The sequence below is a fragment of the Tetrao urogallus genome, assembly GCF_951394365.1.
Source record: "Tetrao urogallus genome assembly, chromosome: 18".
Lineage (NCBI taxonomy): Eukaryota > Metazoa > Chordata > Aves > Galliformes > Phasianidae > Tetrao > Tetrao urogallus.
Window position 1 is genome coordinate 6436463 of NC_136831.1, and position 24290 is coordinate 6460752.

At 49.3% G+C, this 24290-nt stretch overlaps 1 protein-coding gene across 1 annotated transcript in view; it reads right to left on the bottom strand.

Annotated features, from left to right (window-relative positions):
- The window catches only part of UBE2O (ubiquitin conjugating enzyme E2 O), a gene marked incomplete at both ends in the record, with an annotated part of 47148 nt that overhangs the window by 16597 nt on the left and 6261 nt on the right, over positions 1-24290 (bottom strand). Inside the window, 4 exons of the mRNA XM_079544283.1 lie at positions 1075-1138; positions 2586-2683; positions 3332-3442; positions 7418-7477. Of these exons, the coding sequence (XP_079400409.1) occupies positions 1075-1138; positions 2586-2683; positions 3332-3442; positions 7418-7477 (333 nt within the window). The remainder of the gene's footprint in view (positions 1-1074; positions 1139-2585; positions 2684-3331; positions 3443-7417; positions 7478-24290) is intronic.

A 24290-nucleotide genomic window follows, 5' to 3' on the forward strand; every position in this document is an offset into this window, starting at 1 on the left:
ACTGTGGGCCTCTATGGGACTCCAAGTATTCTGAAGGCAGCCTGACTCAAAAAAGATCTCCAAATCAATGCCCAAAACGTGGATGCTGCTTCAACACAGATTTAGCAAGCACAATAATGCTGTGCAACCCAAAATAGCAGAGACTAAAATACCAGAGAAGGTCTAGCAACAGACCACACCGTTTCTGCGCAGAACAAGAAAACCACGGCAGCGCATCCTATTACAATTATATTCCATTTACTCCTCATGAAACAGAGGAACAGAAATGCAGTTTTAGATCTCTGCTTTGAAGGCTGGGAAGGATAAGGGTTGACAGCATTTTAGCTTTTATGAATTATATGCTATTCTCGCAGCCAACTCCAAATAAAGCTGCTGGGAACACAGCGAGGCCCTGCTGATGCCATTTGGAAGGAGAAGCAAGCTGCTGCCTGCTTTGCAAGGTGAGGAAGCTGAGATCCCATCAGCACACAGCTGAAATGCCAGCAGAACCTTTCCCACCATGATATGGAAAAGTCCAGCATGATGGCAGCTCTCCATTCAGAGAATGCAACAGACAACAGCAGCAAGAGAGTATTCTACACCATCTAGAAACGTGCTTCGAGCAGAACATCATTTACACAGCATGCCCTTTTCCAGAAGAAGGCATTACATCTGAAAGTATTAAATGGAGCAAGAGCCTTTTCAAGCACATACAGATGTACTGAGCAGACAGTGAAGCACCTTGACATGAGCCATGTGACTGCATATTGCATGACTTGTTTGCAAAACACAGTGGGATATACTAAATGTAACATCTGCTGAAAACCTGCTTGTTAGTAATCCTAAAATGGGTTGGGTTGGAAGGGATCTTTAAGATCATCTAATCTCAACCCCTTCTGCTATAGGGACACCTTTAAGCTACATATTGTTACAGCTTACTTAAGAGAAGATCCAGCTGTTTTTCAGATGTAACGCATCACTTAACTTTTAGCATCTATAAATAATTGTGGTTTTGCCCTTCCCCTCTCCCTCCTATGCAAAAAGCTTATGAATTAAAGCTGATCAAACAGGCTCCCAGGAGAACCAGAAGCTCACCGAGTCACTGACGTGAGGACAGACGTCATACAGCTTGGCTCCATCTTCTGTGCTCATAGAACACCTGGAGAGCAGACAGGAGGCACGGTCACATTTCCAGAGCCAAACAGCACCAGCTTAACTGCTGCTGCCCGAGTGGGTCTGTCCATATGCATACTGCTGAGCCCTTATGGTCCAGAGCAGAACTGGCTACAGGTAAGTTGTAAAAAACACTGCCTGGTATTCAAAGGCTCCATTCAGTGAGTAAAAAATAAGAAAATCAAGTAATATGCGAGGTACTGGTCAAGATTTTTCTGCTGCAGAGGTGTCATTGGTTATCCACACCAAGGAAACTAAAGGCAGCTTGGGTATGTTTGCTTCAGTAATAGCTTTATGTCCAGCCTAAGTTCTGGTGGGATTTCAAATGATTCATTATAAAGATTTCAAAAACAGTTACCTCATTTGACACAGCTATGCACGAGTTGCTAACAGAAACCAAGCAAGGTTTTAAGTTCCACCAATAACTGCAGGCGGTGCAGATAGAGAAGTGCAGTTATTTTTCACTGCCAGTCTAACAGATGTGTAAGAGCCTTCCAGTCTGGGTTAACCAAAAGCTCAAACAGTCAAGAAAATCAGAGAAGCATCCGCCAGTCGTCGTTTATAGCTTTTGCAACGCTCACTTCTCTTAGGAAAAGCAGAAGGCAGAGCTGTTTTTTCCCTCTGTTTTAAATCATTACCATCCAATTCACACAACAGATGGGTTGGATCCCAGCTGCCATGCCTGTGTGCCTCCCAGCCCTCCACTGGCTCCTCCTTTCCTCTGCACACTAAGACCAGACAGGCCTCAGTAACAGCACCGAGTTCAAAGGGCTGCAATTCACACGTTCCTGTCTGACATGCACAAGGATCAGAATTCAAATCATTTACTGGCTCTGCAGAACCACACGTGAAGGTAACAAGAAAACTCTTGCAATGCTTCTGGTTAAATCTCTCTCAGGAGGTATGGCTTTAGATTACATCCTCATTAAAAACATTCCCAACGCTGCTGTAAATAACGGTGCAGATAAAGCAGAGCTGACCATAACGACTGAAGTTCAATCTGGGGCTGCTTTTTCATCATTAATAGGAAGCACCAGCCTGCGAGCTTCCACGTTCCTGCAGATGCTTTAAGGTAAGAATCCTCCCTCCCTGCCTGTCAGAGGCAGCACACTCTCCTACTGAGCAGTCTGGAATTCGTGATATGTCAAAACAACCATTTTTTCCACGGCAGAAGCGCAGTTTTAAAAACCAACATATTTCAGTTCTGGAGGGCTGATCTGCTGGGACTGACAAAAATAACATCCTTCAGATAACACGTTTCCAGAGGGTAATCAGTGACGTTTTCAGATAAAGATGTGTTTGTACTCTATATCCAAGGATAAAGCAAGCAGATGACTTAACAGGAGCACATGAATGAGAAGCTCAGCCTGCCTCGCTCTCCTAAAACAGATCAGGATCATGAAAGCTAGGGGGCATTCAACAGAAGGAAGTACCTGGCTCCGTTGGAAAGCTTAAGGATGACTTGGTTCTTCAGATCATACACCTTGCCCAGCCAGCAGTCATAAGCTATATAGTCACCATACATGAAGGGCTGTGAAGAAAACGGGAAAGCAGCTTTATAAACATCAGCCCTTGTATTTTGAACCAGTGAGTAAATCCTCACGTAACACAGACCGGAAAGCGACCTCAGGGGGGATTTCAGGCAGCAGCTGCAGACCTTGCTGTAAGCTTGAATTAAGGCACACTGAAGAGTCAGAGCACAGTACAGATTCTCCATTTAAACAGCCCTGAATTTTGTAGTTGATAAAACCTTACACCACTCAGCATCCAAAAATCCCCCACCCGCACAAATGGGAGAACCAGGAATGTTTCAGTTCAACAGAAAGCTGCCCGACTCCCCTTAGTGTTCTCACTGCTTCAGCACTAACAATACTGCTGAGCCAGTGTTGAGGGGCTCTGGTTGTGCTGTCACCTGACAATCTCAATACAGAAGCTCTCACAATTTAGAGACAACCCCACCTTCCAAGTCAGCCCGATCCCAGCAACGTGCTCAGAAACACAGAACAGATGGGCAGAAGAGGAGATGCTCCACCTTCTCCCAGGGAGGATGCTTTAAAATAAAACCAAGTTGCAGATGCATCTTGCACAGATGCCTCCTTAGCACAAGTTACTTGGAACACAGCAGCATTCTTCCCATCACCAAAACCCTGGCTCCACTTTGTTTTGGCTGCTTTCTCACCCAGATATGTTGCAGGTCTTTGCTGTTGACAGGGTACAGGATGCAGTTGGTTCCTACCAGCTTCACAGCACACTCTATGTTGACATCAATTACAGTCCCACACTGGCTGTCCTGGAAACACAAAGAGAAAGGTTTAGAACCTAGAGGAGGCCTTGCACACAAATGCATGTGCTCTGTGCACAGCAATCTGTGACTTCTCATGTAAAGCCTGATTGTGCAGCATGTTATAAATGAGCTTCACCTGCTGCCATACTAAAAAGATCTGGCACTTTTCAGATGTCAAGGTTTCACATCAGATAACTTACAGTTGATTCAATTACGTGGTGGTTGTCATTGCCTCTGTCACTTTTTAGCAAAGTTTTAATCCTTTTTGCCCCAAAGAAAGTACCACATGCTGTCAGGAGCCTTCTGGGGATAGTTTGGCAATACGTACACTGCTTACACATATGGCAGAAGCCTGCAAGGACAGGCTGCTAACCCAAACACTGCCAGTCACAGCAGCTGCCCTGGCCCTTGACAGCTGGGACAATCCATACTTTTATTTATTAAAGCCCACAGTCCACCATAAAAGTGGACTGAGGGACAGCGTGACAAATGCCCTGCTATCAGCAACTTCAAGGCTGTCCTTATCTCAAACATGAAGGTCACTGCTCCAGCAGGACTTGAGCACAATGCTGGGAGTGCTTACACTTGGTGAGAGGTGGATTTGTTTGCTCGGTCCACTTATAAGCACGTTGTTCTATTGGCTACATCAAATATTTATTCAAGGCTTTCACCCAGAGCCCTGGGTGGCCCCTCTGGAAGGCCACGAGTTTGCTGGTGCTCAGCTCATCAAACCTCCTGTTGGGAGCCGAGATGTCCCACAGCCCAGAATGGCACCTGGGCAGACTGTTTAGCACAGGTTGGCTGCATTTCCTCTTCCTGGAATTACAGCAGCCTGCGTCCTGCAGGTACAGCTCCCAAGGCAATGAAGACAGCAACGTCCTCGTGCCACATCCTCGCAGAGCTGTGCCAGTTATCAGCAGGGCTGGGGGAGCCAGGCTGGCACAGCTCAGGGCAGCAGGGCTTCATCCCTTCCAACCGATCTACAGATTACTGCCACTTCAAAAGAGGTTTCCTTTGCTTCCCAACTCTCTCAGCTACAGCCCATGGCTGCACTAAACCTGGCACAGCCAGCAGCCTGCACAGTGCCAGGAGGAGCCCTGCAGAGCCCTGCTGCCCACTGACACCTCTGCAGAGACACAAACAGGCTGTGCCAGAACCACACCTGGGGCAGGCAGCTGCTGCCAGCAAGGTTCTGGCCACGGGATGAGCGAGGCCTGCTCACAAGTGGCACCTGCCAAAGTAGAACCCTCACCCTGACTCCAGCTTCTGCTACTTAAGTACAGCCCATCCATCCTCTGCTCACATTTTGCTGTTGAGGGTTTGTTAAGTCTGTGCTATAGACTGCTTAACCAGCAGCCAGAGAAACAGAAAACCCTCACGTTGCTGCTGTTCTGGGATTCAAGTCTCTCACCCCACCTGAATCAGCTGAAACAAAGCATCAGGCTTCCCATGGCAGAGACCCTCCTGCCATCAGCACCAAACAAACGCAACCAGTGCTGTCACACCCCAGTGCCTGGAACCCCCAGAGCCCATCTGAGACTGCTGGGTGCCACCTGATCATGGGAAGGAGCAGAGGGTTTAGTTCAGCTCGTGTCCCCTTCCAGTTGCTAAGCTCTTGAGTGAGAACACAGACTTACATGCAAGTGTTTAGAAAGCAGAGATCAACGCTGCGAGCGGCCTGAGAAGTGACAGGAGCACAGGATGCTGGCTCTCCTCTCTCATCTGCTGCTGAACTGCTGCTCTGGGTTTATTTACCTCACTGTCACATGAAGCATTGCCCTGCACCACAGAGGCAGTGCTGCGGGCAGGGAAGTTCTGCTGAATCACAGCGAGGCTGCAGCAGCGCTCAGCAATGCGGTCCCAAAGCAAAGAGTTTCATCCCCTGACCCATCAGTTTCCTATCTGAGCGCACAGCAGCTCAGCAAGCTCCAAGGCCCCCACACCATGTACCTCCCATCCGACTCATTCCCTCCATACTCCCTTCTAACAAGGAGATCTCCACCTACCACTGCTCAATTTAAAGGGGCAGCGGCACCCAGCACCGTCCAGAGCAACAAATCTGGGTGCCTGACAGCTTGCAGCCCTATTTCTGATCTTTTCCCCCAAGCACCACCTGGAAAAACGGAGTCTGCCACCATTCTGCATCCATCTGGATTAGACTCATGGGGGCCCAACCGCATTCAGAGAAGATGACCTCATTTCATGCATTAGGCATTCCTTCCTCGCGCTCAGTGCTAGACGAGAAGCACTGAATTTGAGTCAGCTCCTCTCTTGAGGAACACAGGATTTCGAGTCCTTCCCACCCAAGGTTACAAACAAGCCCTGGGAGTGCAGTGCATACAGAGCAAGTTCCTCATTGTGCACTTGCCAGGCCGAGTGGTGTGGGGCAGGCTGACAGCCACAGCTCTCCTATTGTAAACGTGGTAGTGATTTTCTGCACTACATCTGACGTTTTTCTTTGGGACACAAGGGGTTCATTGCTTTATTTGCCACTGATATTTAAAATATACTTGAGATTAAGGTGAAGCTCAGGTCTTCTTCAGATACAGCACGTTTTTGAGGGGAGGAATATGAGTTATTTACCCACCATCCTATTGAAAAAATGACATTATCAGCCACTAGCACAAATGGTCAAGTAAAAGCCAACGTCCAAACATGCAAACTGAAAATAAGAGCGTGCAGAACGCCTGCTGGGACACACCAGTGTACCTACCAACATATGTGCAGCAAGCTGGAGAAGCCCATTTGTGCTCCAATGAGTATGGAAATTGCAAACAAAAGCAGCGTATCCACATTTGCCAAGAAGAGAAGAGCTCAAAGTGACTTTAAGCTTTCAGGATGGTAAAAAGCATTAGAAACAGGCAATTGAGAGAAAGGACACAGAAAACATCCTGCTTTGAGCAAGAAGATACAGAGCAGTGTCCAGCTGTGCCAGGTACAGCACTGTCAGCTGCTGATATTTCCATTTGCCAGCAGTTCCTTGTTTTAGATTGAAATAGGGCTGCAGTTTTACTAAGAGATGTTGAATCCAAATTTCCACTTCAAACAAGAACTTGATTTCTTAAGGAAATGCTTTATTTCAGCATTTTTCAAGTTACCCTTCAAGTTTTTTGTTTTTTCTTCCTTTTTCTTGTCTTTGGAACATTCTGTGCAAAAGGACTGGGTTGACTTTTTTTCCTTAATGGATAAAAGAGGCTTTATTTCAAACACTCAGCCAGATCAGAGGATGGCCTTTTCCATGCATGCAGCTCACCATGTGGTGCCACCACAGCAACCAGTGCCTGTTTCAGCACCACATGGGCAGCCCCACTGCTGGGAGCAAGTCAAGAGAAGATGCAAGCACCCACCTGGCAGCCCATATGGCTCAGGGCTATAGGTTAGCTGTGAGCATCAGCACCAAGCTGTCAGCCCAGCTAAGCTCCTGAGGGATCCCATCTCATCAGATGATCAATACTGGGACAGTGCTCCCAGTATGTCCTACAAGAAGACAAATCTACACGTCCTCAGATGTGCACACTGTAAAGCTAGCACAGAATGACTAGGACTTAAATAGTAAAGCAGAAAGGTAACAATTACAAAGCTGACCATTAAAAGCCAGCTTGTTTTCTGCCAACCTAGCTGTGTCAGATGCTTCGGTGTGTGTCTTGCTTCAGCAATGCTGGGGTTTGCTGCAGGTCTGCACTCCTCTCATCTCAGAGCAGCTTGACTTGAAACTGAAAGGACACCCGGGTGGCAGGTTTGTCTCATGAGCTGACACTGCCAGGCTGCCTGTGCTCAGGAGACCTTTGCAGATACACAACAGCAGTGAGGCAGCCTTATCAGCATCTCATTTTCAAGGGATGCTGCTAGTTCTATTAGACACACTAAAAATAGAACACACTCAAATCAGTGCTGTTCAGTTCCATTCAGGCAATTTGGCAAGTCTGAGAAATCCATGCAGCAGTGTTATGAACAAAAAGGGACATGGAAAAGAGCACTTACACTGGAGCTCATATGTCTGACCACATCTCGAGGGACCACAGAGCGATCTTCAAGCTTCAGCTAAAGGGGAAGAAAAAAAGAGAGAGACTGGACTGAGTGTTGGCACTTAACATAGCAAACAAATGCACAGCATCTCATCCCTCTGCACTGAAGAGGCTTCCAGCACTCCCACACATTGCTGGGAGAGAGATATCACTGGATGGACCCAACAATTCCTGGCCAGTTAAACCGCCCGTGTCCTTCCAGCAGTGACCCTTCAGCAAGCTGCTTCACTCATCTGAAGTCTACTTGCAGGCTGCTTCATTAAGTGTTATTAATAGGCTTAAAACAGCAAAACCCAATTCCCATCTAATGCATGACAAAAATGCTGTATGAGGGATAATGCTCTCAGCATACTAATGGGGAGGACACAAGGCTGCTTGGTTAAGATTTCCCCCTGCAGAACAGGGCCACTTCTCATCTGCATTTCAGTGCTCAGGAGCATATTTGCATCAGTGTGAGCTCTGCAAACACATTAACCACATACCATGCATTTCGGGAAGCACCACGTGAGCTGTGTATCAGGGACACAGCCTCCCTCACATCTCACTTCTAGCATTCACCCCTCTGCTCCTGCTACAGGCATCACTTCGCTGGTTGAACCCGGCCCCAAACCCATTGTGCTTTGTCAGCATCTCATCCTAGCCCACACCCTGGCTTACAGCCTGATCTGTAAAATTAAGACATAAATCCATGATCTGAGGGCAGGATCCGGAATCAAAGCAAAGCACCTGAGTATTTATTGCCTTCTTGATGGCACGTTTCGGTAAGGCAGGAAGCAAGGCAGCCAGTGAAGCTTTTAGGGCAGCTCCTGAGTCTCAGCTGCAGCAGGGAGGGAAATCTGAAGCCTCCTAGAGCCCACTTCCAGCCTGGGGAAGCGTTCATACCCTCCCACAGCCCACCAGAGCATAGACAGACATCCATTTTTATAATGCTTTCTAAAATTATTTGTTGAAGTGCTGCACAGAGAGCCCTTAACATCCAGAAGCACAGTCACAGCAATAGTCGCGTTCCAGTAACTGCACACCTGTGAGCAGCAGTTTGGGGGTTTTAACTGAAGAGTTCTCTTAATGCAAAGCTCAGTGTGTAATGACAGCTTCATTTCAACACGCATTAGGGCAATGCCAGATTAAACCAACTCATCACCCACCACTGAGCCGTTCTGCTTTGTTCTGTATTGAACAACACTTGAATTACCCACGCTGACGCTGCCTGGCACGGGCAATATTTGTACATTAGGCATCCCAGGTAAATCAGGGAAGCTGTTCAAGCATTCCCTTCCCAGTCATCCACACCTGAAGGATATAACCACGCAGTTTCTTCCAAAAGCAAAGCATCAAGCTTTCTCTGCAGGGGACTGCACTTAACCTGCTCTCTGATGGCTCTGTTTGCAAAGGCAGCATGACTATTTTCAGCTCTGTGCACCAGACCCACCTGCCTCAGTTGCTAGGATAAGCAAGCCAAGGAGTAGGCAGAACACCAGCCCAGAAATAAATACTTTGCAGGTCTGGCATCATGCAAAGACCATTACAAGCACAAAACCCAACCAGAGCACACTAGAGTGGCTGTTCCTGAACACACAACAGTGCAGTCACTCTTCCTCTCCTATGTAATCCCTGAGGTGTGATCATCATCCATGGGAGGTTGGCCTCTCACTCAGCAGCCAGGGAGCTCAGCACTGGATGCTCTTTTAAAATAGGGACTTGCAGCCCAGCTGCTGTATTTGCTTCCATGAAAGTCAGTATTAACATGGCTCAAGTTTTCTGCTCCAGCCAAGTGCTTTGCCAATAGCCCCAGGAACAAGAACTCTCAGCTCCCCAGAGATGCACTCACCAGCACACCAAGCTGAGCTCAGCAACCTCCAACACCTCACATTCCAGGCATGTTCTACTTGTGTTGCCCTCTCATCCTTTTTAATCCACCTTACCTACATTCAAAAAGCCAACGATGCTCATAACAACACGTTTCACCCAGGCAGAAAGGCACAGCCAGCACACACACACCAGGTCCATGGGTTAAGCACCACTACAGACAAGCAGCTCCAAGAGGCACAATGGTTGTGGCACTCAACTGCTGCCCTGTACTCAGTGCTGCTTTCCAGTACTCAGCACTGAAGCAGTGCCCACGCTCAGGGGCACACCACCAAAGCAGGAACACCTGGGCTGCTCCACCAGCTCTGGCTGTACTCTGTACTGCATGAGGGTGCTACAGAGCATCTGGGTTTCTGCTTAGGGAACAAGTGCCAACATCATCATGTTCCCACTCTCAGCTGAGTATCTCACTTGATGGGAAGCTGGGCAGCTGCTGTCCCCTGAAACTGGGAGATCGGAAAGAGCACTACATCATTAAGTAGCTTTTGCTCAGCCCAATGATTTCTTACATCAGCAATCAGCACACCTTTCCCACAGTCACTGCCTGCTGCTCCCACACACACCAGCACACAGCTCAGGGGCTCCTTACCACGCTCAGAGGACTTCATTTCTCCACGCACCATGCAGACGAGCCGTGTTGGGCAACTCCAAAGCACAGCGTGGGCAGGATGGCCGGGACCTCTCAGCACTGCAATCCACTCTGGCTCAAGGCAGACCATGTCACAGGTCAGTGCCTTCAATATGCAGAGGCACAAAGATTTGGGAGCACACGTTCCACGTGGGTGAGCCATGGCAGTGCAACTTCTGTATTTCTGCTCAGCTCCCAGCACTGCCCAGCTCAGGGTGGCTGTGAGGATGACACCTGATCCAGCACAGCTCTTGCCAACAGCAAGTTAAACCGAGCTCACAGTGTGTCAACTGCTGTCTCTGACAGCTGCAATGTTTGCCCAGTGAAAAATCAAACCTGGGAAAGGTGCTGGTGTGATCCCACAGCCCCTATCTCCAATGTAGTCCCTATGCCAGACACAGGTTTAATCCCCTACAACAAGAACTCTGGGAATAAACACAGGCACAAAGGAGAAAAAGCAGCAGACACCCACCCTTCCCTTTGGTAACTGCCTATACCTAACAGACATGAATGCACAAGTGCTGGACGTGAAGCCTCTGCAGCGGGCTGTGCTGCTATGTGATGGATGAGCTCCCCAGCAGTGACCCACCAGCAGTCACACGGACTCTGTGCAGCATGGAAGTGCTTCCACGTGAGCAAAGCAGAGCTGGGGAGCAGCACAGCAGCAGCAGCCTGGCTTCCAGGCCCTGACCAGCACAGACCTGCAGCTCGCTCTTGGCTCCTTCTCCATCTCGCATTCCCAGCACTCTCCTCACCCAGCTTGTGCAACTGTTCTCACTTAAGCCATTTCCACACACTCCTGATGAATTTGCAAATAAAGATAGAGAAAGCATTACTTGCAATTTTATAAAGCCTGTCCTGCGACAGGGACAGTCAGCTCTTTCAGCAGAAGAAAGGCAATAGAAAAAAAAACATCTTGCAGATCCACAATTGCCCAGAGGTCTCCTCGTTAGCTAGGCTGAGGTGTTATACATGGAACACGTTCCTGTTGTTTTCAGTCCTTAATTTTTATTTTAAACTCTGACTGCACACCCAAATTCTCTTCAGCTACAACAGCAGCACGGCAATCAACACAAGCTGTTTGCTCAAACCCAAATGAGGCATCCAGAATAGCAAGCCAGCTGTCCAAACGCAGCACAGAATTGGGTGACAAAGACTCAGAATTTCAAAGATCCCAAACATCTGAAGCTGAGATGTTTTAGAAAGAATTTCAGCATCAAAACTACTGGCGGCACCAAACAACTCTTAGAAGAACATGCTCTGCATGCAGAGCTCACCTCTCCTGAAAGACATTTCTATTGCACTGATCATATTGCGCTGCACAGGAGCTGTCTAGAAAGCAGGAGAAGAAAGAAGCAGGAGGAGGATCCTGCAGAAGATGAGCCTTGGTTCACTCTGACTTGAAGCAGCTGCAGGCTCCCAGGCAGGAGCTGTTCTGGGGAAGGAAGGAAGGAAAAGAGAAGGAGGTACAACAAAGACCACTGGAAATTCTAGCTTCCAAGGACCAAAGCTGCGTGACCCCAAAGAGCAGAAGAGTTAGGAAATAGAAAGCAGAGGGTTTGACAACAACCCTTGTGGGATGAGACTGAATGGCAGCGAGAGCAAAACGGCGCTGACTGGCAAAGTTCTGCCCTGCCAAACCCCAGCCAGGAGCGTGTGCAGCTTGTGGCCCTGCCAGGCAGACCATCAGAGAGGACAGAAGACATTCAGTTAGTTAGAAATGGTACTGAGATTAAAAAACATTCAGCACGGCCTGCAATGAGTTAACTGCCAGCAGTCATGAGCGTGTCATTCAGAACGCACAGTTCTCCCCTGGACTGCTCAGACAGGGAAGGACAGCAAACAGGACCTGCATTTCCTACGCTCGGCACAGCAGTGTGTTGGTGAGGCTGTCTGGGGCCGTGCAAACACTGCTCTGCACGAGGTCAGGGTGACGAACAACTGCAGGGGCAGAAGGACAGAGCGACGGTTGCTAAAATTCTCCCTAAGTCTGAAAGAAACGCTTTAAAGGACTTCACAGAAGCTAAGATGGCATCAATAGTGCTCCAGCACCACCTGAGACTGCTGACGTTACAACTCCAGCTCATGACAACACGCACGTGCCAACCCTCTGGCACTCAGCACGATGTGGGATGCATTGCCCACCCTACCCTAAGCAGCACCAAAGCAAACTTCGGGTTTAATCTTAGTGTGCAGCCAGCACATGTGTTCAAATCAGTAGAAGGCAGCACCTACAGCTTGCCCATAAGGATCGGACTGCCAGCAGCAGCCTCAGCCCCATGCTGCAAGCCCTTTGCTTACAGCAATGCATTCTCACTCCCAACAAACACCTCCAGGTCCTGTGGCAGCAGGACACCAAGGGGCCCTGCTTTCCTTTTCCCTGAGAGGCTCTGCTTTCATTTTCCAACAGGAATTTGGCTTAAAAAAAAATAAAATACATATATATATATATATATATATATAAGTAATTCATTAGATGCAGCAAAAGTTCAGTTTAATTATAACATGGGTAAACACAGTGCTCAGAGCAGAGGAATCTGGCTTCATAATAAATCTCAGCAAAAATTAATCTTTTACTTGGATTTCCCTCATCCTAGAATGTCAAACGCTATTTACTGTACCAGTAACAGATCATTTCTGTAGCTCTGCAAACGTACATGACATTTTGGAAATCACTGCAAGACATTCCCTGGCCTGATGAACCCATGGATCCAAAAAGGAAGGCTGAGAACAGGGCAATAACTAAAGGAAGATGGGAAGGCAAGAAGGTTATCAGGCTGCTGTTGATGGGACAGAAGGAAGACTGAAAGCATTTCCCAGCAGAGGGAGCATGGCACTGGCAGGAGTGGCTGGGAGGACAGGGCAGCAGATGGGCACTGACCTGAGCTGCACAGAGCCACTGCTCCTCTGCTTCGCTTGGAAAGAAAATCGCTTTGGAACGGGCAGCAGTGCCTTCAGCTTGTCATCCCCACACCTCTGTCCTGCCTGCAGAAGCTTAGCACCGTCAGTCATCACAGAAGGGATGAGGCCATGGGAAACCCACCTGTGGGAGCTGAAGGAGGGGCAGAGCAGCCAGAACAAAAAGCTTTACATACAATGGACGTGAAAGAGAACCCAGGAACAGCACAATAACGCTGCTTAGCATAAAGATACGGAAGGCACCCTGCACTGACAGCCCTGCTTCCCTCGCAGCCTCTGGGCAGCTGTCCCTAACACACAGCACAGGCAGCCCACCAACCTGCTCCCCCCGGAGCAATGCTACACAGCCGCCACCTGCTGCCTCACAGTAAGATGGCTGATTAAAAGCAGCCCTTCTCCTACCACCTCTGCCTAGGAATCTGAGAAAAGCTTGATAAAGAGCAGAGATCCAGCACCAGATGGCACTGTTACCTGAAAAAACCCACACGAGACTGCAGCTAAGAGCACAGGAGATGCTGGCTGGAAGCAGGCAGCATTTTGCCTATAGAGCAGCCAACACCACTTGCAGATGGGCTCGTCCCTCCTCCCCCAGAGCCTCATGTGAAGCAGGCTGGAGCTGCAGTGCCCTTCAATGGGGCAGCACTGCCTTGTATGGACATGCTGACCCTGCTGAGCCATGCCTGGTTCAGCAACGGGAACCTCAGAAAGTGCCTGCAAACAGAGGCTGTGCTGGTCTTTATGGCAGGATCTCCAGAGTTAGCCTCTATAAGTGGGTCTGAAGAACAAGATGTACTTGCTTGCTGGAAGAGCGACCCCAAAGGAGAAGCTGCTCTGGGCACTCCCTAACACTGAGGAGCACGCTGCAGCCAGCAGCCTGATTTCTGGGAACCCAGCAGCCGTGCTGATGAAGCTGTGCTCCTCCCTGTGTGGAGGAGCCTAGCAGTGTGCCTAGCAGCTCTCTGATTTACCTGAAGCAAAAGGATTCTTCCAATCGTTGCCTCGGGATGGAGATGGTGGTTACCATGCAACAGGTTTTTTGTTGCTGGGCTGCACCCGTGCTCTAGGAATCAGTCACTGACCACTGGGAGCATATGGGGCACTCAGCAATGCACACGGGGAGCTGAATGCTGGCCCAATGCTAATATCTGCCTTGCAAAAGGTGCCAGGGAACAACAAGAGGGAGACAAGAGACATAGAGCAGCAAATCACTGTGCCTCCTTTCCAGCTGGTTAGCTCATACATCGCTGCTGTGAATACAAACCAGCCATTTAAATTAGCTTCTAATTGTTCACAATTATTCTGAGACGGCATGACCTGCAAACAGCTTTGAGCAGGTTAAGGTGCCTTAACTGATTCACAGACTCGTGTTTTACAAGCCTCAGCAGCAGCAATACTGCCAGACCAACAGCCCCCAACACGTGCTTCATGTGCATTGCCACTCTTTCCTCCTCAGTTTTGGACTGGCTCAAAAACCAAAATATTAATAGCTGGGCCTACAGTCTTTGCACACACAAGTGGTTTGAGCAGCATTAGGGGACTGATGCCAGACATGCACTAATGCTCAGATTCCTTCTTATTCAGTAGCGTTTGGACACACAGCTATGCACTGCCACAAGCTGAAACTCTCATCTAGTTGGTAAGGAACCCTGGCAATTCAACTGAACTGAAGTGGGGTTATTTTATGGAGTAAACAGCCTCCTGGAGCAGAAAAAGTCACGCAGAAAACCCATGTATAAATAGCTCGAGCTGAAAGCACAGCAGTGCTGTGTCATGGCACGCTCCCGAGCAGCCCTGGGCAGCAAGCACACAGAGCTGAGCCATTTCTCCTGCCCTGCAATGGAAGCACACCTCCAGACAGGCACACGTGGCTCATCTCACCTCCAGTGCTCCAGCACAGAGCAAAGGCAAGCGGTGATTCAGGGGGAGCAACAGCTAGCACTGGCTGCATGCCACAGCGAGTGCTCTGCAATGGCTTTCCGTTATCTAACAATGCCTTTTGAGCCAGATGCATCTACTAAAGTCAGGTACCATTCAAAAAAAATAATAATTCAAACCCTTTACAACCAGCTCATGCAAAGTCTGGAATGCTACAGAGAGCCCATCCTGAATTCAGTGCCAGCACGGACACCCCGTGCAGCATTCATCCCTGACAAACAGCAAAGCCACTCCCCTGGCTCACACTGCAGATGAGTGTGTGAATGCTGCTGGGACAATGCAGCACAATTGCATCATTGCCCAAAAAAAAAAACAAAAAAAAACACACCACCAAAAACCCCTCAGCTGCATTTTCTATTCACTGATGGAGTTCCAATTATGCCTCCCATACAGAAGTGCTGTATTGGCTGTTACAAAAAAGGCACGGACCCTACGGAATCCATCTGAGGGCTCTGAGAGCTCTGATTTCACAATGGAGTTTCTGCCACTGCTTGTGCTGTTCCACAGCTTTTTAGACAAGAAGGGAATCCAGCACTTGCAGAATGGCCGGGGGAGATGCAAACATCTCCAACCAGAGCTGAACTCACTGTTAGTGCACCCTGCAACACGACAGCAAACAACCTCCTGTTCCCTTCATTAACTGAGAAAACCCCCAGGGATTGGTGACAGCAATGACGTAACAGGGACAGGGCTGAGAGAGCCTTCCAGACCTGACTTCACACTCCTGGAGCCACATTTGATGCGATAATAATTGAAGATGACAAACCTGGAGATCTTTGCTTGCCCCATCGCTTAGCTGAGCAAGCAGAAAGCCCCACTGTGTGGCTCTGCAGTCACAGAGCCAATGCTGGATGTGACACAGAAGCCAGATGTCCCGATTATTATTTCTCCCTATTAAAGTCCACTGAATTTCTATTCTAAACATGCTGAAGGTGAGTTAAGTGCCCCCCTCTATATGGGCTTTATGGGTAAAATCTTTTGTACCTGCAATAGTCCTCGTCAGCCTGGTGTCCTCTGGATGCAGAACATGGGCAACAATAAGCAGATTGCAGGACCAAGGTGTTCAGATCCAGCTCAGGGTCCAGAAGGGCCCCACAGTCTCCCAGGGTCATGAGGCACCTCTGGGCCAGGCAGAAGACCTCCTGTTCTCTAAGAACATCCCTAAGAAGCATGCCACTGCCCCTGCATTGGGATCTGTGCTAAAAGCATTCCACTGCCCCTTCGCTAACAGATCTTAGAGGCAAGAGCAAGGGGGGGCTGACTGTTAACAGAACTCAGCACATAATTATCCTCCCACAAATGCCAAAGACAGCACACAGCAGGTAACATCACCTGGAAGCACCTGTAAGATGTCTCAGTGCAGAGCTGGTTACAAAGGATGCTCAGATAGCATCGGAATGCATCACATTTCACTCAACAGCTCTGACAAATACTGTGCACTTAAAGTGCATTTGTCCCCCTCCATCCTTCCCAGCCCTCCTTCGGCTCATTCCTCAGGCTGAGGTTTGGGACAAGCCAACAGGGTTCAATTTAAGCACCGTCACCAATTCTGGAGCCTCTCCCAGGTGCAGCTCGCCAGCTGTGAGCAGCTCTGCTGAGGGTGAGCTTATAGGAACACTCCAGACAGCATGAGCAATAGGCAGTAAAAGCCTGCTTGCCTGAAGTCAGCAGATCTGCCTCCAAACACATAGAGAGGTTATGTTTTTTCCCCCTTTCTTTAACAAGAAAAGCATTTGCCTTTCAGAGCAGAAAGACACTGACTCCCAGCACAGACACAGAGCTCCATACCTGTGCTAACAGCCTCTTGGGGATGTCGTCACCGGGAGGGAAAAGTGCTGAAGAGGAATGATGGAGCTCATCAGTTCCAAAGGCACTGATCCCCATCCCGGCAGGGCTCCAAGAGGATGCTCTGTACATGTGGATGCTTTCACATCGACACACCCAATAAAAACAGTCTGGAGAACAAATAATCAATGGCCACCGTCTGCAAAATACATTTTACCTTCTTAAACCAAGTCCGTTATCCTTGACAGGGAGCCCCATATTTCCTGGAACTGTAATTCACTCCATGTCTACTTCCTACAGTGACTTTTTTATGAGGATATATCGCCGTGAACACACGCAGGGAGAAAGGCAGCATTTTGCTTTAGCACCAGCCTGTTATGGGCTGTACATGTGATGTGCTCCTTGCTTTAATGACTTCGGTTATCACAGAGGGCTTCCATCCCATCACAACTCCAATGAAACATTGAGCCATAAATGCAGCTGGAGTTTGCAAACAGTACAGCAAAACACCCTCGAGATGATTTAGAAAGCTGTGCTGTGACGGCTGGAGAGGTGCTCTGCTCCCTCCTCCTCTCAAAGCCCAGGTTGGACAACCTCTGCCTGAAGGCCATGGGGGGAGCAGCCCTGGGAGCCCTGCAAAGATGGGTAAAGCTGGCTGCAGACTGCAGGGCACCCAAGAGCCACGTGGCACGAAGGTAGCTGAGCCTTAGGCAGCTGTACAGGGGCCATCATTCCTAGTGAGAAATAGAAGCTGTGTACTCCCTCAAAGCTGCCCCTGCTCATGGACTACCACTGTATAGCGGTCAGATGTGGCATGATCCCTATGAGGACGTGCAACAGCCCAGACCAAGTCAGCCCAGCCTCGAGCAGGATGCTCCATGCTCACAACAGTGCCCTTCCCCAGAACCATCGCCCAGCTCTGCAGCCTGCACATACACACGTGTGCAGCTCCATCATCCCCTCGGGGTCAGCTGGCACTGGGATGGAACATGGAAGCCAGGAAGGAACCCGTGCATCATTACACAGGGAACAAGAAGTCAGGACTAGGGGAAATGGATCCAAGTTGAAGGAGGGAAGATTTAGGTTGGATGTTAGGGGGAAGTTCTTTACGAGGAGAGTGGTTAGGCCCTGGAACGGGCTGCCCAGGGAGGTTGTGGATGCCCCGTCCTTGGACGTGTTCAAGGCCAGGTTGGACGGGGTCCTGGGCAACCTGATCTAAATGTGTATGTTTGGTGGCCCTGCTAGGCAGGGGGGTTGGAACTACATGATCCTTGAGGTCCCTTCCAACCCGGGTGATTCTGTGATTCTGTGATTTCACCTGCAGGTAAACACTCTGCATAGAAAACTCAAGACACTGTCAAGATGAAGAAGTGTGCCAAGCACACACAGAGAAGGCAGTAAAAAGGATTTTTTTTTTCCTTGCATATGGAATGACATGCTTTGTTCTTAGTAGAAACTTAAAACGAAAAGCACCTGATGCAGCAGAAAGCCACAGCCAGAGGCCTTCAGGCGCGAGCATCTGCATGACACACAGCCAGCCCTACAACTGCTGCTGACAGGCATTCCTTACCTGTGTCAGGACTGTGTTGGTACACAGTGTACGTGGCACATCATGTACCTCCAGCAGCTGCACCCAGCATACAGAAAGCATCGCCTCCAACACGCAGCACTATTCAATTCACCTGTCCAGATTCATATCTTATTCCCTGCAGCTCCATGCTGGGCTCACGCTGCCACGCATGCAGCATTCCGTTATCAGGTGTTTAACTCACACCTCCACTCCTTCAACCCATGGCCTCGGGCACTGCCAACACAGATTTGGACAGAGGGCACACTGTCAGGGTGCCTGACCTGCAGCCTTCAGGACCGCGTGCCATGCCATTTAGCAGGGCTGCTGCTGCTGCTTAATTAGGTTTGCTTAATGAGTCATATAGAACAGTGTATATGTAAGAACAGGATTCCCATCAGCGTGAGGATCTCACTGGATTATCTAGGTGAAACGCTGCCTTACAATGAAGTCTCTTTTTCATTCTACATACTTAACTCTGACCTACATTCCTCAGCTCGAGGGAGGCCCATCTCCAGCACTTCAGCAGGGATGGATGGAGCAGCCTTGTGTCTCTCCAGATCCAACACAACATGTGGAAGCTCCAGGAGAGAGCACACAAAGCCACCAGGTGCAGATCGGGGCAGGCAAAGCTGCAGCCTAACCACAGCCCACTGGCAGTGATGCTCAGAGCCCGAGGAGCCCGGCCACTTTGCTGTGCAAGGTGAAGCTGCAATCAGATTTGAGAAAGGCAAAGCCAGGCAGCTTTGGGACAGGACAGCAGCTCCAACTCTAAGCTACCAGGGCTGTAATTAGGGCTGCATGCCAAGAGGAGCAAAAAAAGGCAGGGAGAAAGCAGCACAGCTCTTTGACATAGTGGTTCTCCTAAAGCCATGGCTGCTGGGGGCAAGGCGGGCTCCCAGGGGAGGAGCCCTCAGCTGAGGTCCCCTGGTGCAGAGAGCACCTGCTGCCCAGCAGTGCCCAATCTGAGGGTTCAGCTCTGTCACCCAGAGGTGGTGCAGACAGCTGTGTGCCAGCCTCAATACATCTGCTGTAAACTGACCTCATCTCTTCACTGCTACCTTCACACCTTCAGATAAGGCAGTTTTTCAGAACCCACCCCTGCATGGGTGGTGCTGACAGATGTCTCTATTGCAGACAGCCATACAGTTCCCCATTCTGAAAACTGCACTTTCAAGCCGTGGGAGAATGGCAAACACTGCTTTCCTGGGTGAAATTTTAAGGAAACTGACATCTGCAGTCCTCAAACGGAGCCTGCAGCTGAATCCTTACCAGATCTATGTCCTTCAGGGAAAGCACATACATGATGTTTCAGCCCCAAATATGGAGCTCCTCCTAGCTTTCAGGTCACTCAACAAGCGAGGCTGAGATGGGAGCACAAAGATGGGAGCTCGCAGTCATTATATGGTGGCGTGGCACACGTTGTCCATTGCTGCCTGCATCTCCTGCCCTGGCCACGTTCCAGAACCTTGGTGTAATGGCAGTGTCACAGCTACAGCACCCTGCAGGAGTCAGCACTGCTCCTCCTTGACAGTCACAGGCAGAGCACGACTTGGGAGCACCTTCAAAAGTGCCACGGGTTTTGAATACGGAGAGATTTGTTACCAGCCCTTTCCTAGCTCACCTAACAAAGCACTAACATGCACAAGAGTAGGGAAACAAAAGAGTACATCTTCCTAAAAACAAGTTGCTGATGTGGGTGGGAGGCAAACAATCCATAGGTCCGTGTGACATCTCAACAGCTGCTGGAACTGAGCACCAAGAAGCCCCTGCAATAGCAGCTTCTTACAGCCACGCAGGTGTCAGCAGAGGGATTTCACCATTGCTCAGGGCCTGGGTTCCAATCACAGACTGCATGCTGTCACTTGTGATTAAAAGCTCTTCCTTTTCCCAGTCTCTAATGCAGATTTGCCACTTTGCTAAATCACAGCCTAGCTGACCATGACGAGTGCCTCCTATTCTCGCGGGCCTAAAAAAAACTTCAAGGCAGTGTTTAAATGAGGTGAAGCCAGAAACAGCAGCACCAGCTACACACACACACACACACCACTAACCTTGTGGTGCTCCTAGCGGGGCCTTATTTTCACATGGGAACACAACAAACATCCTTTGTTTTACTCTTTTTCAAAATGCAGATAACCCCAACTGCTACACTTCCAGCCCCCTTCTAGCTCACACACCAGTGCTATTCACTAGTGGGAAGACCTAAAAACAAAGCTCAGTGTCACCCCCCAGTCTGCAGTGACTGCAACAAACCTGATCTTACAGCACAGCAGGAGCCAGTTGAGCCACCAGCCAAGAACCCTTCCTACCATGCTCAACAGCAGACACAGGTTGGACAGTGATGCTACAGACATCAGTCTGTGCCTACTCCTTGATCTTTTGTTCCAAGCCTTCATTTAAGCACTGCCAGCAGTACAGACCACAGGCAGTCACCCCGTGCTGAACTGGAAAGGAGCTAAGTTAGCAACACAACTGGGAACAAACTGCACTCTGCAAGGATTCCTCTGCTCTCCGAAAGAAGTGGGATGGACTCTCGCTTTGCTGTCATCATCGCATCCACAGCACCAAGCAGATGCAGATGTTGAGCTGCACAGCAGGCTTCAAAGACTTCACAAATGCCTCCACAAAAGGCCTCGCCAGCCCAAGTGGGGTGAGCACAAAGATCCCAGTTCCAAAAACAGCTCTGCCCACTGTTCGCTGCCCCAACCTCACACTTACCCTGAGCTGTGTGAGAGCAATGCTCGGAAGCAGCACAAGCAGCAGAGCAGAACCTGCTACCTCTCCAGGCCATCATCTCATTCCCTCGAGGATTCCTCTGACAGCAAACACTTCTCAGTGCCAGATTAGAGGAGATTAAGATAAACTCAAATTAAACCACCACGAGAGAAAGTTCAGGTTCACGTCAGTCACTGCAGGCAGTGAAGCACACAGCTGGAACTGCAGAGGCAGGTTGGGTGGAGCAGCTCACCCATAGGCTATGGCCGAGGGGGTTAAATACACCTTGTCAAACCCAACACAGGGCTCTCCAGCAGTTTCCAAACACGCTAAGAAAAAAACCCACTTGTTTTTGCAGTGAGCACTCACTTTGCAGCAAGGATGGCAGCGCTGGGAGCTCTCAGATAAGAGTATTTTCCCTACAAACCTGCAGGGCTGTACATGTGCTAATCAGAAAGGCAGCTGTAATCTGAAAAGAAAAAACTGCGTGGGGCAAAAACAAAAGGAGCTGAAGCAGCACCGTGGGAGAGATGACATTAAGTGTGAACACACAGTGTGTTTCCACCTGAATGGCAATTAAAGAGGAGAATACACAGCATTAGTGCAACGCTGACACTTGTGCCACAGTCACTGTAAGATATAACTCTCCATTATTTTAATCATTGCACAAGAGCAAATGGATTCCAAATGGTAATCAGTGCTGACAGATGTCAGCCTGGTACTGAACCGTGTTACTGAGGGTGGAAAAAGCACAGGCACAACATGAGTAAGGAAGCCAGGAACCTGGCCTGGGTTTGTTCCGGATCCCCAAGTGTCAACACTGGGGAGGAAGGGGGAGAAAAAAAAGGTTCCTCCAGTTAATGGTTTTATAGATGTGTTACAGTGACCACATCAATTAACAATACTTGTGATGCTTACCTCCTATAAATTATTAACCTTCCTCTAAGATGCCTACCAAAACAAGAAACATGAGAGCCGATGGCACAATACTCTTGTGAAATACAGAGTGCTTGTAATGGAAAGCGTGAAGTTTTCATCTAACGCTCGGATCAAGGCAGCCCCAGGTGAGGAGCATTAATGCCATCCAACGAGGTCCTTGAGCAGACCAGGGCAGCAGAAACAGTTCTGCTCAAGAGAACCAAACGAGACAGCTCTGTCACACAGAACTGAACAGAGGAAGCTTCCAGCCCCACAGTAAGGGGGCAAAGGCCAGCACAGCCCCACGTACCTGGGGACGAGGCAGCGACCGACTCAGCAACACAGCCTGAATCTTACTGTCAAACCTGCACAGTGAGAGCTCACAGCACTGGCAGCTGGTAACGCCGGGACAAAAGCATCAGCTGCTGCGTTGGACAGGAACTTTAGGATCCTTTATTTCATAAATCCAGGAACCCAGGTATCAGGTGCTGGTATTTCCTGCACGGTGTCACTTTTACTGTGGGTAATCCTGCAAGGTGTTCTCCTCTCTCATGTTTCAGGAACATGCAGTCTGTGCACTGTCTGGGAAGCAGCCTGGTTCATCCTGTGAGGTTTGCTGCAGTTCAGAAAGCTTCCACGGTCAGAATAAGCCGGGTTTATGTTCACCACTCCCACACTGCATGAAGCACAGCTCAAGGAGGAAGCATTCAATAGCACCACACCTCGTTAGGAAGAGCTTCCCAAGCTCTGGAAAACCAGAATGCAGCCCAGCCTGCTCTGACAGGAAGCCAATGAATCATCCACATCTGCAGGCTTCAAAAACAACAAACCCAGAAGTTTTCCAAGAAGGACGGATTCCTCCCCTCCCTTCAGCCCTGCTTTTCTGCTTTCACGTGAACTCTGTGGATCATTCACTACGAGGAGACGGCACTTCTGCATGGGAATTTACACAGCCAGGCCCTGCAGGCTTCCTGGGGCACGAGGACAGAAAGGCTTCTGACAGAAGCTGCTTGACTTCAGGACAGAACAATCTGAAGAGCTGCTTCATTTGAAGCCCGTTACACAACCACGTAGTAACTCTAAATTTAGAAAATGTGGCTATTTTGTCTCAATTCTAACAGTGTTTCAAGGAACTTGGACTCGAACGCTGAACAGAAGCATGAATATTTCCTGCAATAGCCATGAGAACTCTTCACTTGGATGGGATGTGCATGCTACCTTCCAGGGAAAAACAACTTCCATCTTCAACAGCAGTCCGAAGAGCAAAGCCAAAAGATGACTGCATGTAGGGCCCTGCTGGAAATCTGATCAACCCTGAAAACTCCTGGGCAGTTCTTCCTGCACGCTCACCTCCCATTCTGAAAAGCCAGATTTTAGAGGAGCAGCCAGAAGGGCAGCACAGCCAGTGCAGCAGTGAGCAGAACTCCCCTGCGAGCAGCAAGGAAGGCAGCTGCTGGGTCAGGGCAGCTGAGGAGTGAAGCTGGGTAAGGAAAACACAAAGGTGCCTCTGATCTGTGCTGCTCAGGTTCTATGCCTACCACAGCACAGCTGCTGTCAACAATTTCACTGTGGATCTAGCACTTTCTGGCTGTATTGCTTTCCTGCAAAATCCTCACAGCTTACAGCATTTATACCCAAATTAACTCTAAAGCTGCTGGGTTACCCATCGCTTCACACATCTGAGGAAACAAATCAAGCCTGAGTCCCTCAACAGAAAAATACATAAAATGCCAGCCCGTTTCCAAGCGTTCCATTTCACACATTCAGAATAAGCCATGCATTATAGTTTGCGGTGAGAATAGTTTGTCTAAATGGACACCTCAGTCTATAATCACACTGAAGAACGTCAAAGGTCTTCCCACCACCCATACAGCTCATGCTCTCCAGCCCTGCTCAGAAAGAGTCAAACGGAGAAGGCACGACCACAGCATCAGCACAAGGTCAGGGCCCAGCAGCGCTGATGCAGGTGTCACCTGGAGTCACTGGAGTCACCGACAGAGAAAGTTTGTCACCTTGCCAAGGCACACCTCCAGGGGCACTGCCACATCAACGCCAGGAAACGCTCTGAAGATTAAAAACGCTACTTACTCACTGAGTGTCCTTATCAGCAGAGGAGCAGGGCTGGTTCTTGAAACAAAAATGATTCGAACGCAAAATTCTTTTATTCCTGCAGTTGTATCCTTTCAAGAGTAGGCAAAGAACCCTAAATCGGCTGAGATGGAACCAATTCCAGCTCTCCCCGAATCAGTGTACTTCCCATGAAGCAGAAGGCTCAGCCACAGACAGGAGACAGCACTGCAGGTCGCTGCAGCAGTGATGTGCATGCAAGTCCCGGCTCTGGGCTCCAAACTGCTGTCAGAAACCTTCAGCTCCCATCCCTCAGCTTCAGCAGCACTCTCCCTCCAGCAGCAGAGCAAATTGCTGTGCTGGAGCTGTGCTGAGTGCAGCACCACATGGCACACCGCTGCAATTCTGTGCTACAAAATGAAGGCT